At 47.6% G+C, this 13,676-nt stretch overlaps 1 protein-coding gene across 1 annotated transcript; it reads right to left on the minus strand.

Moving 5' to 3' along the window:
- Positions 1–1,807: 1,807 nt before the first annotated feature.
- Positions 1,808–11,788, minus strand: CRYBA4 (crystallin beta A4). Its single transcript, XM_049866483.1, has 5 exons — positions 11,723–11,788; positions 9,818–9,936; positions 6,656–6,797; positions 3,939–4,081; positions 1,808–1,955 (listed from the first exon to the last, which is right to left on the minus strand). The coding sequence occupies exons 1-5, from the start codon at positions 11,759–11,761 to the stop codon at positions 1,808–1,810; spliced, it is 591 nt and encodes a 196-aa protein (XP_049722440.1). The 5' UTR covers positions 11,762–11,788.
- Positions 11,789–13,676: the final 1,888 nt, after the last annotated feature.

The raw sequence follows: 13,676 nt of genomic DNA on the forward strand, positions 1-13,676 counted from the left end.
TCAGGAGAGTGTGTGTGAGAAAAAACTGGGAAGAGAGAAAAGAGGTGTGAGGCGTTTTGCTAGGGGAAAGAGCTGGCTTCCCACGCATGTCTTTGAAAAACATAAGTTAGGAGCGATTTACCAGGAAATAATAGCAATTACAAATATATGTGCACCTAATAGCAGAGCATCGAAATTCTTAAAAAAAAAAAAAATCTGGAAGCAAAAACAGGTAGAACTAAAGGGAGAGACAGATAAATCCAAATCACAGTAGGAGATATTAGCAGCCCTCACTCAGTAAATGATAAAAATTGATTTTTTAAAAATTAGTTAGAATATAGAAAAATCTAACTAGCACTGTCAACCAACTTGACCTGACATTAACAGAGCACTAGACCCAGCTCTGGTGGTGTAGTGGTTAAGAGCTACGACTGCTAACCAAAAGGTTGGCAGTTCGAATCCACCAGGCACTCCTTGGAAACCCTATGGGGCAGTTCTACTCTCTCCTATAGGGTCATGACTGGACAGCAATGGATTATGGGTTATACCAAACAACTGAAGAATATAAATTATTTTCAGGTGCATATCCAGGTCTATCAAATGTAGGCCATATGCTGGGCCATAAAATAAATCTCCATTTCAGATGACTGAAATCTTACAGAGCATGATCTCTGACAATGATGGAATTAAATAACAAATCAATGACAATAGAAGATCTAGAAAATCTCAAAATATTTGGCATTTCGATAACAAATTTTTAAATAAACCATGGGTCAAAGGAGAAATCACAAAGGAAATTTAAAAATATCAGACTGAATATTGATGAAAATACATCAAATTAAAAGTGGTGATAAGCCACTAAATCAATACTTGGAGGGAAGCTGTCATGGATTGAATTAAATCCCCTCCAAAAGGTGTGTATCAATTTGGCTGGGCCATGATTTCCGGTATTGTGTGGTTGCCCTCCAATTTGTTATTGTAATTTTATATTAAAAAGGATTAGGGTGGGATTGTAACACGCTGACCCGGGTCACATTCCTGATCCAATGTAAAGGGAGTTTCCCTGGGGTGTGGCCTGTACCACCTTTTATTTCTCAAGAGATAAAAAGAAAAGGGAGCCAAGCAGAGAGTTGGGGGATCTCATATCACCAAGAAAGCAGTGCCAGGAGCAGAGCGACGTCCTTTGGACCTAAGGTTCCTGCACTGAGATGCTCCCAGACCAAGGGAAGACTGATGCATCACAAGGACCTTCCTCTAGAGCCAACAGAGAGAGAAAGCCTTCCCCTGGAGCCTGCACCCTCAATTTGGACTTCTAGCCTACAGGACTGTGAGAGAATAAACTTCTCTTTGTTAAAGCCATCCACTTGTGGTATTTCTGTTGTAGCAGCACTAGACAACTGAGACAGAAGTGTATAGCTTTAAAAACCTGTATTAAAAAACAAGAAAGGCCTAAAAGCAGTGACCCAAGATTGTGCCTTAAAAAGCTTGAAAAGGAAGAAAAAGTAAACTTGAAGTAAACAGGAGGAAGGAAATAAAAATAAGAGCAGAAATCAGTGAAATAAAACACAAACAAATGACAGAAAAAAGTAACAAAGCTAACAACTGGCTCTTGGAAAAGATTTGTGAAATTGAAAAATGCAAACAAACACTGGACCTTCTTTTTTTATTACATGTAGTTTTTTGTACCGACTGTGCCTGGACTGGCCCACATGGCTGCCGGCTTTACATGGGTTACACAGGGAGGCAGAATGAGAGAGCACATAACGACCTCCACAGCCCCGCCATTCCAGGCAAGTGCAGGTGCACTCCTCAGTGCCAGGCCCCCTGCTCACTGCTGGATCCTGCGGATACTCTGCACCTGGAAGGTCTGGGCATGAGAGCCCCACTCCCGGAAATGCTTGTAGTCGCCTGAGTGGTGATCGCACTCCAGCACATACTGAAAACCTCGGTAGCCAGGAAACTGGGAGCAAACCCAGCTGGAAGAGGGAAGAGACAGATTGTTACCCCACGAGCACAATGATCAAGACAGGGACAAAGAGGTCCATGCTGCAAACACATTCCAGCCATCCCGGCTTTTTTTCAGTTCCCAGAATATGTCATGCCCTTCCTACTACTGGGCCTCTGATCGTGCTGTTCCCTCTGCCAGGAACACCATTCCTGCCATTCTTTCTCTTACCAAGTCCTACCTGTCCTTCAGGTTTCAGTTTGATCATCATTTCATCAGGAAACCCTTCACTGTTCCCTAAAATAGGCCACAGTCCCTTACTGTACCATCTCTTAGTATTCTGTGTCCTTCCTTTGTAGGAATCACAAAATCAAGAATTGTCAAATTATTTGTAACATGTCAGCCTGCCCTGCTAGGAGGTAAGCTCCCTGGGAGTAGGGATGTGTGTGTCTTGTTCATTGTTATCCTCAGTGCCTAGCACAATGCCTAGCACAAAGGAGGGGCTCAAGAAATATTTGGTGAATGAATGAATAGATGAATGAGGAAAGTCTAACTCCCCCTCCTCTCCTATCCAGAGATACTTCCAAAGAAAGGGCTATTGTTCTTTGAATTCACTGACCACCCTTTTATGGGTTCAATTGTGTCTCCCCAAAATAGGTATTGGAATACAAACCCCTGTACCTATGGATGTGATCCTGCTTGGAAAAAGGGTTTTCTTTGTTATGTTGATGAGGTCATACTAACGTAGGGTGTGTCCTTAACTTAATCATTTCTGAGTTATAAAAAGAGTGGAGTAGATACAGATGGGGCAACAACTGGGGAAGACAGATACCATGTGAGGATCACCCACAAGCCAGTGACCAACAAGGAAGGAATCCACATGACTGAGACCCTGATTTGGACCTTTAGCTCCAGAACTCTGGGACAATAAATGTCTGTTCTTTAAAATGGTCTACTTGTGGTGTTTCTGTTCTAGCAGCACTGGGAAATTAAGACTCCCTCACATTGTTCAGGACTGGACAAGGATTGGTGTCTTGTTTTCTGAACCTCTGTTTCCCCTTCTGTAAATGAAGGAAGTGGGCTCAAGAATCACAAAGGGTTCATCCTACTCTGAAAGAAAATGATTCCCTGTTGGTTCCCGAGAAAGCTAAAAATACAACAAAACAAAAAATCCTACCTCCTCACTCAGCCCCTGCCTACCAGAAGCCAAAGAACAACTTAGAAGGTGGCTCTGCTGTCCTTGCTTAAGCAAGGATCTCACACCTCAGCCTTCACCTGCCCCTTCCTGGGTGAAAAGGGTGCGAAGGATCAGTCTGTCCTGGGCTTGAGGCTGGATTCAGTGGCTTACCTGGTTTAGGACTTTGAGCAAGTTCCTTAGCTCACATCTGTTTGTTTTATGACTGGGCGTCCATTCCCCTCTTCTGGTGATAGACCTGCTACCCCTCCCCGTCTCAGTCAATGTGGGGAAGTGGGACTGACTCCCACAGTGAGCATGTGACCAGGCCTAGCCAACCAGAGCATCCCATTCCTGTGGGCATGGTGATTGGTTGAGAGTTGACCACATTAGAAAAGGCCAATGAGAGACTTTCCTGGAACTCTTAATAGAATCATTGAGAAAGAGGCACTCTCTTTCCCTGGGGCTTCAGTGTAAGGAAGAAGCAGTGATCTTTGACCTTACATGTGAAGAGCCTGCCTGAGAATGTGGCCACACAAATATAGGCAGAGCAAGAGGGGGTGAAAGGCAGATCCCCACTGTAGCATCTAGACCCAGCTGTGCCTGAAGCTGTTACAGGGGCCAACAAATCTCCTTTTGGCTTAAGCCAATTTGAACTGGGTTCCCATCACTTGCACTCCCACAGTTTCTGGCCAATACCTCCCTATGCCTCAGTGCCCTTCTCTGGAATGTAGGCATCAGAGTCCCAAAGCCCTCAGCACAGGGTTTTCACAGGTAGTGCCCCTACCCATCCCAACATCCTCTCTTTCCCCTGCCAAGCAGAGCCCTGGAGTCACTTACGCCCCTGAGTGGACTTGGAAGGAGCCCACTTCATTGCCATCCCAGCCCATGGCCTGGAGGGAAGGGCAGTCATCACTCAGCTCCCCTTTCCTGCCCAGGAAGTTCTCTTGCTCAAAGATGGTCAGCCTTGAGTCACGGTGGTTCTGTGGGGACAGGGAACAAGTTCAGAACCCTAGACACCCAGTTGGAAACCCAGCTGTGCTGGCCCCCATATCCATGCCATTGTCTCCCAAATCAGTCCCCCTTGCAAACCTTTTGGGAGGGCACTAAGACAACAGTACCAGAAACCTTAGACAAGGTATATCCTTTGCCCAGAAATCCCCCTTCTAGAAATTTACACAAAGGAAATAATCATGGAACAAATTAGCCATTAAGGATATGCATCATCAGCTTTGGTGATATCAGTAAAATAACAGCAAACAACAGAAATAAACCTGGAATCAACCTAAGAGTCCAACAATAGGGGACCAGGTGGTGAAATTTCACCATGATTAAGAGGAATGGTGCAGAGACCTGGATTCAAATCCTATCTCTGTCACTTACTGGCAGACTGAGCTTAGATACACAAGTGGCATTTCCGAGCCTCTGTTTCCATATCTCATATAGGATCACTATGAGTCGGAATCGACTCCATGGCAACGGGTTTGGTTTTGGTGGTTTGTTTCCATATCTGTAAAATGAAATTAACCACACCTACTTTTCAGGGTTGTTTTGAGGATTAAATGCATTCAGGAGTTCACCTTCTGCTGAATTGTAAACGGTGTGAGGTCAAGGATTACATGTGTTACATTCCACCACTGGTCCCTGTATTTAGCACAACGTCTGGGAAATGGGTGGAATATATAAGCACAACGGAATACTAGTGAGCTATGAAAAACGATGCTGCAAATGAGATGGAATCACCTGGGAGGATGGTTGTGAAATATTTGCTGAGTAAGGAAAACTGGTTCATTATTATTCTATTTTTGTAACAACCTATATGTGATAGTTAAAGTTGTGTGTCAGCTTGGTTGGGCCATGATCCTTGGTGGTTTGGCAGTTATGAAATGACATAATCACCTCCATGACGAGATTGCTATGAGCAGCCAATCAGTTGAAAGGGACTTTCCTTGGGGGTGTGGCCTGCATTCAATATATAAAAGCTCACTGGCTTTTGCTATACTCTGGATTCTGCGTTCAGTTCATTAGCCGAACTCCAGTTCTTGGGACTTCAGCCAGCAGCCTGCCATCTTACCTGCCAGTCTTGGATTTGTCTGCCTCCACAGCCTGTGAGCCAGCAGCCTGCTGTCTGACCTGCTGATCTTGGGTTCGTCAGCCCCTGCAGCTGTGTGAGTCAGGAGAAGCCTCCAGCCTGACGACTGACCCACAGATTAGGGACCCTCCAGCCTCTACAACTGCGTGAGCCATTTTCTTGGTATAAATCTCTCTCTGCCTCTGTCTCTATATATGTATACACTTCACTGGTTTTGTTTCTCTAGAGAACCCAGCCTAGGACACTATATATATAAAATGTTCATCTGTGGATGGCAAAGAAGACCAGAAAGAAATCCACAGCACTATTAACAGTGGGCTTTGGCCTCAGAGGTGTGGTTATAAAGAGGTGTGATTATAAGTGACTTTTGTTTTCTTATTCTGCTATATCGGGTTTTCCCCCTAAGTCTTGGACAATAAATATGTACATCTTATGTGTCTTTTAATCAATAAAAATTGTTTTTGAAGTAAAAAAGAATAAAATACATCTTCTTGAGCCTCAGTTTTTTCATCTGTAAGTTGGGGATAAAAAAAAACCAAATTCATTGCCATCAAGTCAATTTTTGACTTAAGTGGCACGAACAGTTTGCACTGGACTAGTAACTGAAAGGTTGGTGGTTTGGGCCCACCCAATGACACTGCAGAAGAAAGGCCTGGTGATCTGCTTCTATAAAGATTACATCCAAGGAAACTCTATGGAGAATTTCTACTCTGTAACACATGGTGTTTCCATGAGTCAGAATCAACTCAATGGCAATGGGTTTGGTTTTTGGTTTTAAGGTGGGGATAATAATGCCTCCTCCATCCATACTCCATAAGCAGCACCTCAAATATAAAATCAGGGGCACTGGTGATGAATCAGTAACAAGGAGTAGAACCCTTCCACCCCACGGCACCCTGCCACCTCTGGCACCCAGCTTCTCCCAGGACCCCTGAGTCATGAAGTGAGGGTGCAAAGTACACATAAGCACATAACATAATCAGAGCTGCTATGGACAGAGTGTTTATGGAAGACTCTGGTCAGGTGCATTACATTTTTCTTCCCCACAATATAGGTACTAGAGTCCCTGGGTGATGCAAACAGTTAATGCGCTCAGCTACTAACCAAAAGTTTGGATGTTTGAGTCTACCCAGAGGCCTCTCGGAAGAACGGCCTGACGACCTACTTCTGAAAAATCAGCCAGTGAAAACCCTATGGCGCACAGTTCTACTCTGACACACATGGGGTCACCATCATTCAAAGTCAACTTGACAGCAACTGGTACCGGTATACAGGCACTATGGTCCCATTTCAAGATGAAAAAACTGAGGCACAGAGAGAGGAGGGACTGCCCAAGTCTCACAGCATGAAGAGGTAACATGAGAACTTGAACCCTGGGACATCTGATTCCCAAGCCCCCACTGGAGGCTGGAAGCCAGGAAGGAGGCTGAGTATCTCCCTGGGACCAGGCAGGGGCAGTACTCACAGTGCAGGCCACGGGCCGGAAGGAGGTGAGCCTCTTGGAGGGGTAGGCTGTGTTGCCACTCCAGGCGTCCCAGCATGGGTACTCGCCCCGTTCTAGCACATACTGCTGTCCTTGGTAGCCAGCATGCTCAAAGCCCACCCAGCTGTGGACAGAGAGAGGGCAGGGGGCGCAGGAGGTGAGAGACCCTCACTTGTGTTCTAGAGCAGTGGTTGTCCCCAGGAGACATTTAACAATTGTCTGGAGACTCTTTTTTTTTTGAGCCCCTGGGTGGTACATACCATTAACACGCTCAGATGGCTGCTAAGCAAAAGATTGGAAATTTGGGTCTACCCAGAGGCACCTTGGAAGAAAGGCCTGGCAATCTACTTCTGAAAGATCAGCCATTGCAAAACCCTGTGGACCACACATCTACTCTGACACATATGGGGTTGCTATGAATCAGAACTCACTTGATGGCAACAGTTTTGTTTTTGATTTGTTTTGGAAACATTTTTGGTTTTCACAAATGGGGAAGCGGGTGCTACTGGCATCTTGAGGTTGAGACCAGGGATGGTGCTCATCATCCTACAATGCACAGGACGGTTGCCACTACAAAGAAGTTTTCAGCCCAAGACATCAATAATGCAAGGTTGAGAAAGCCTGTTCTAGACCCAGAGGTCCACTGACTTGCTGCATGTCCTGTAGGTTGAGGAGTTGCCCCCTGCTGGTGTCCTTGCACAAGTCCATATAGGCCACGTAGCCTTATATGACCTAAGCCTCAGTGGAACTCCTTGTCACCTCCCCAGAAGGCAGGCCATTTCTCACCTGCCTCCCTATCTTGAGAGAGGCTTCCATGAGGCAGTTTCTTATCTAGTCCCGTGGCTCTGATGAAATACAGGCCTTACCACCTTGCTGCACCGTGGGCTACAGCAGCTGGCAATACAATCATTTAGCTGCTGCGTGAAAATGGCTCCCAGCAGCAGTGTCCCCTCTTCCCTACCCTCCCCCTGTTGCCTGTCCTCTGTTGACCCTTTCGTGTTGGTGTTGTCCTGTAGGACAAGGGACACTGGAGGCTGACACCAGGCTGACCTGGCATCTGCTGTCTAAGTAAGGAATCCACTGTCTGCATAGGTCTGAGCTTGTCTCCTTACTGACCTGTTTGACATCTCTGGACAGATCCCTGTCCTCTCAGCCCCACTTCCCCGCCTGTACAAAGCAGAAGCTAAAAGAGCATTTACCACAATGTGAGATGTGTAAACACCACTCACAGTGTCCTTAGTGGCACTCACAGGCAAAGCATAAAATGACTCGAGTCACATAGGAAGGGCATCGTTCTCTTCTCAATCTATGTTTGATACTTCTAGAACTATGCTACCAACATGGTAGCCACTAGCCACATGTAGCTAATTCAATTTACATTTAGATTAATTAAAATTAAATACAGGTAGTCCCAGACTTACAACAGGGTTCCGTACCAGAGATTCTGTTGTAAATTGGTTCTGACGTAAAGTCAAATACCTCTTTTTTTTTTTTTTATTGCCTTTTATTATCAGAATCTTTATAAATCCAGTCTTTGGACATCTGCTAGCAAACATCTGAGAATGATAACATCAGTAAATTACAAGCTGCGACACTGTATGTAGTACATATTACCAACGAAAAAATGTACAAGAAACACCAAAGCAGACGGTCATAAGTGCGGTTCGTGGTAACTCGAAAACATAGTAAGTCAGGGACTGCCTGTAAATCAAAGTGCAGCTACATTTCAAGTCCTCAGTAGTCACATGTGGCCACTGGCTCTGAATCGGCTGGTACAGAGGTAGTACGTTCCCATCACTGCAGGAAGTTCTGTTGAATGGTGCTGGTCTAGAAAGTCTCAATGTGTTATTTGGTGGTGCAGTGATAGAATTCTGGTCTTCCACGTGGGAGACTTGGGTTCGATTCTTACCTAGTGCATCTCATGCACAGCCACCACACCGTCTGTCAGGGCAAGCTTTCATGTTGCTGTGATGCTGAATAGGTTTCAGCGGAGCTTCCAGACTAAGACAGACTAGGAAGAAAGGCCTGGCGATCAATCTACTTTGGAAAAATCACCCAGTGAAAATGCTATGAACCATAATGGCCCAATCCAGTCGTGCACAGGGGGTCACCATGGGTAAAGGGCTGGCTGGACAGCAATTAACAACAACAATACCTCTCTCACAACCAAAAATGGGAAAAGCGCAGGACCAGGCAACTTTTTTTCTTCCTGCATGAGGTCCTTAAATGGCAGCTAACAACAATTAACGCCTCTTTACATCTCACTAAGTTCTTTAAAAAACAAACCAAAAGAGGGCAGGTCTCATGCTCAGAGCCTTGGGCAGGCAATACTTAGCAAAAAATTATTAGCATTATTTTGGGCTATATTTATTTTCTCTTTTGGTGAGTGATATTGTGTTTGTTTTTGTTTTTCTAATTTTTATTGTGCTTTAAGTGAAAGTTTACAAATCGAGTCAGTCTCTTGTACAAAACCTTATATACATCTTGCTATATACCCCTAGTTGCTCTCTCCCTAATGAGACAGCACACTCCTTCCCACCACCCTGTGTTTCCATGTCCATGCAGCCAACTTCTGTCCCCCTCGGCCTTCACATCTCCCCTCCAGACAGCTGCCCACATAGTCTCATGTGTCTACTTGATCCAAGAAGCCCACTCCTCACCAGTATCATTTTCTGTCTTGTAGTCCAGTCCAATCCCTGTCTGAAGTGTTGGCTTCAAGAATGGTTCCTGTCTTGGGCTAACAGAAGGTCTGAGGACCATGACCTCCAGGGTCTTTCTGGTCTCAATCAGACCATTAAGTCTGGTCTTTTTACTAGAATTTGGGGTTTGCATCCCACTGCTCTCCTGCTCCTTCGGGGATAGTGATGCTGGCTTTTGATTTACGCACATGGAAACATTTCTGACCGGACATTGCTGCATCCAGTGGGCAGGGTGTGTGTGAATGGCTCCCCCTACAGTTGAGCAGTTCACAACCTGTATAACCTTACATGGCAGTCCTGTACACGCCTCCACACTTCAGGCCCAAGGGAGGCACAAGAGAACAGTTAGAGCCTGGGAAGACAGAGCATCTAAAAATCTCAGTACCCCACTCCAGGCTCATCCCTGCATACCACCCTGCCCCACCTCAGGTCCCCCTGGACTCACGCTCCACTCAGCACTTTCAAGGATCGCACCGTCTCAAAGCCAAGCTCTAGTACGCTGGGACACTCAGCTGTGAACTCATGCCGCCGGCCCTGGAAGCCCTCCTCGTCCCACACCACCATCTAGGGCACAGAGGGAAAAAAAGGTGGAGGCCCAGTCAAAGCCCTGTGGTTTTGGGGGCTCACCCCAAAACTTAGGGTGGGGCAGGGCAGTTAACTCTGACTAACGGCAGCCCCATGTGCATCAGAGTAGAATTGTGCTCCATAGGGTTTTCAGTGGCTGATTTTTTTGGAAGTAGATCTCCAGGTCTTTCTTCCGAGGCGCTTCTGGGTGAATCTGGGGGTGAATTTGAATTGCCAATCTCTTCTTCATTAGCAGCCCAGCACTTAATTGTTTGGGCCACCCAGGGTTCCAGCTCCAAGGTAAATGAGGTGATAAAGCAGGAAATGCCAGATCAGATGCCACCAGGGGCCAGGCAGGTAAGATAGGCGAGACCTGTGGGGACTGGAGACCAGATGCCCCACATAAAGGTGTGGCCATTGCTTGTTGCCACTGTTACCACATGGGAATGTGGGCCAGAGCTTGCAATTCTCACAACAACGAGTAAATTCGGAATTAAAAAAAAAAAATTTTTTTTTAAGTGTTTTAAAACACAAAGGAGGTCAAAGAAATCATTCCCAAAGACCGTGCCATCCCTGGGTTGCCAGCTTGCCCCCTCTCCCAGAGAACGTTCCCTAGGTGGTGTAAACGGTTAAACCGGCTCGAGCAAAGGCATGGCAAAGGGGGGAGGGAGGACAGTGGGGCACTTGCCCCGGGCACAAGTCCAAGGAGGAGCCAATGGCATCAGTAGGGGAGTGCCAGGTACGGACTGCACCAGGTGATGCTGTCAGAGGACATGACGCCACACGCTCCTGAGATACGTCCAAGACCAATCTCTGCAGGAACTGCTCTAGAAAGCCCATGGCCTCTTCAGCTATGTTTCGGCACTGCTCTCTGTTACCTTGGCTCTCAGTGTCTGTCGGGGTGATTCACCAGCCGGGAGGTGCCGAGAGGCCTGGGTGCCCCCAGGGCCGCCTGTCAGCCCGCCTGCCACAGGCGACAGCCCTCCCAGGGGGAAACTGTTGCTGCTATCAATGTCTAGGAGCCTTGGTGGTGCAGTGGTTAAAAATACACTTGACTGCTAACCAAAAGATCAGTGATCCAAACCCATCAGCCGCTCCGAGATAGAAAGATGTGGTAGTCTGTTTCTTTAAAGATTTACAGCCTTTGGAACCCTGTGGGCAATTCTACTCTGTCCTACAGCGTCACTATGATGGAATGGCAGCGGGTTTGGTTTTTATCAACATCTATTCATCTTTAAATTTGCGGGGGAGCAGGGGGCGCAACTTACAGATTTCCCCTAGTCGCCGGAACTGGGCGGGGGTGCAATTTAGAGACTGCCACTGGGTGCTCATAACCCTCGCTATGGGCCTGCATGCTTGGCTGCTAACTGAAAGGTGAGGTTCGAGTCCACCCAGAGGCACCTAGTAAGAAAGTCCTGACCATCTACTTTCAAAAATCAGCCCTTGAAACCCCTATGGAGCACAGTTCTACTCTGACACACATGGGGTCAGATGAGTCGGAGTCAATTCAACTGGTGGTGGCCAGAGAGTAATACAGTTAACGTTTTGGAACCAGAAGACCCAAGTTCAAATTTAATTTTGAGTTCTCTCTCTGCTCCTCTGAGTGACCTTGCTTCCCCTCTCTGACCGTGAGCTGCACTCTCTGTGAAATGTGGCAATCATAAGCGTCTCCTAGAAGTGACCTGGGGATTCAATGGAAGTCAGGGAGGGGTTCTCTGGATACAGGTTTGAAACCCGCCCCCTCCCTGCTCCCCACCACCTCCTTCACTCCCGTGCCTCTTCTTACCTTCCAGTGTCCCCCCAACTTGGTGCACTGCAGCGTCATGCTGGCGCCTTCCTAAACAGGAGAGGAACATAATCACCTTCTGCCCTCACCCCGCTCTCCTTCCTGACACTGAAGGCTGGTTTGGGCTGAATTGGGATCCAGATGGGGTCCAGATGTGACTGGGCTGGGGCAGAGTGTCGCTTTGGCCTGCCCTTCTCCTTCCCTTCCCATGCGCTTCTCTCCCTTCCTGTGGCCATCTCGAAACTCCCCATTCTGGGTGCCAGTAGCTCTGTGCCCCACTTGTCCTGTTTTATCCATTCTCTAGGAGAACATTTTGTGTCTGCCAGGGGGTGGATGTATCACCCGACAAGTACCTCTTCCAGAGACAGTCCCTAACCCAAACGATGCAAATTTAGCCAACAGGACTATAAGAGTAGATTTGCTTTTAAATCAGAGTAGGAGCCCTGATGGCAAAATGGTTAAGCACTCAGCTGCTAACCAAAAGGTCAGCAGTTCGAACCCACCCAGAGCGTCCAAGGGAGAAAGACCTGGCGATTTGCTCCTGTAAAGATTACAGCCAACGAAGCTCTATGGGGCTGTTCTACTCTGTCACATGGACTTGGCTACGAGTCCAAACTGACCCAATGGCACCTGTCAACAAGGCAGGTGCAGATCTTGATGCCTGGACCTATCCTTGGTTAAGGTGAGGATGGCATTCAGGGTGACACAAAGATGTCCCCAGGACTGGGGACCTGGGCTCCCTGCCTCCCAGGTCAGGCTCACTCAAAGCTCCCAATCCTCCCCTTCCCCAAGTCTGGAACTTACCAAGCTGGGCCCAGAGAATATGCCAGACCTGGGCCAGCTGTGGCCAGGCTCTTATAGTCTGGGCGGGGAGAGGGGCCCCCAGGAGACAAAGCCCCAACTCAGCAAATGAGCGGCAGAAACAAAAGCAAGCGCTGGAGAGGGATCAGCAGCGCTGGCTTTGGCTAGGAGGGAATGTGCCGGCTAACTAGCCCCAGAGATCAGCTATGAAGAAGGCAAAGGGTGGAAGGTCTGCCATAATCAGCACCACTGAACTTCTGTCTGAAGCAACGAATGAGCACTGAATGAGGAGTCCAAAAATTTCACTCTCATCCTGCCTGGCCACGCGACCTTGGGCAAGTCACTTCCCCTCCATCTCTGCCTATAAAAGGAGACAAAAATAAACTTGGGTTGTTGTGAGCTTCTGTAACATGTCTGGCACAGACGAAACACTCAACAAATTCGTTTCCCCCTTTCCATCCCCTTCCTTTTCCAGCTGGGGCAATCAAGGTAGGCTTCAAGTTGGAGGTGGCATTTAAACTAGATCCTGAAGGAGGGTTTGTGCAAAGTGAAATGGAAGCAGGGGCATTCCAAGCAGAGGAAACCAGCAAAAGTGTGGAGGTAGAACTCATGGCACATGTACAAGAAAGAGCTGTGGCCTGATGTGGCCGGAGCTCCTGGGTCATGAAGGGGAACAGATGGAGAGAGGCAGGAGAAGTGGGGTGGGTCAGGACCTGCAGGGCCCACAAAGCCGCATAGATGAGTTGGCTGGCTCCGAGGGCAGAATAAAGGAGCTGGCGGGTGCATGCATGCTTTGCAAACTGTACAGCACCTGTCGACTCTTGAGAGTTTGTAGGATTGGCTTTGTGCACCCTCGCCTGACACCCTCGCTTAGGAAAGGGCATGGCTGGGAGCCAGGGCACTGGGAATGAGATCCGAACCTGTTCTTACCAGCTGGGTCACCTGAAGGCTGACTGAGCCCCAGCTCACGGCCTGGAAAAGGGCAACACCAATTCCCTCCAGGAAGGGCTGAGAGCCCTGGTGGCGCAACCGTTAAGCACTTGGCAGCTAATCAAAAGGTTAGTGGTTCAAACCCACCCATCAGCTCTGTGGAAGAATGACCTGGCAATCTGCCTCCGTAACGATTACAGCCTAGGAAACCCTATGAGGCAGT

Source organism: Elephas maximus, chromosome 22 (assembly GCF_024166365.1).
Source record: "Elephas maximus indicus isolate mEleMax1 chromosome 22, mEleMax1 primary haplotype, whole genome shotgun sequence".
Classification (NCBI taxonomy): Eukaryota; Metazoa; Chordata; class Mammalia; order Proboscidea; family Elephantidae; genus Elephas; species Elephas maximus.

Excerpts from the sequence above, each read along its gene's own strand:
- CRYBA4 (XM_049866483.1), bottom strand. The coding sequence starts at position 11,761 with ATGACGCTGCAGTGCACCAAGTTGGGGGGACACTGGAAG. Across the intron at positions 9,937-11,722 it reads AGTTGGGGGGACACTGGAAG|ATGGTGGTGTGGGACGAGGA; the intron begins GTAAGAAGAGGC and ends TCTGTGCCCTAG. Across the intron at positions 6,798-9,817 it reads TTGAAAGTGCTGAGTGGAGC|CTGGGTGGGCTTTGAGCATG; the intron begins GTGAGTCCAGGG and ends CTCTGTCCACAG.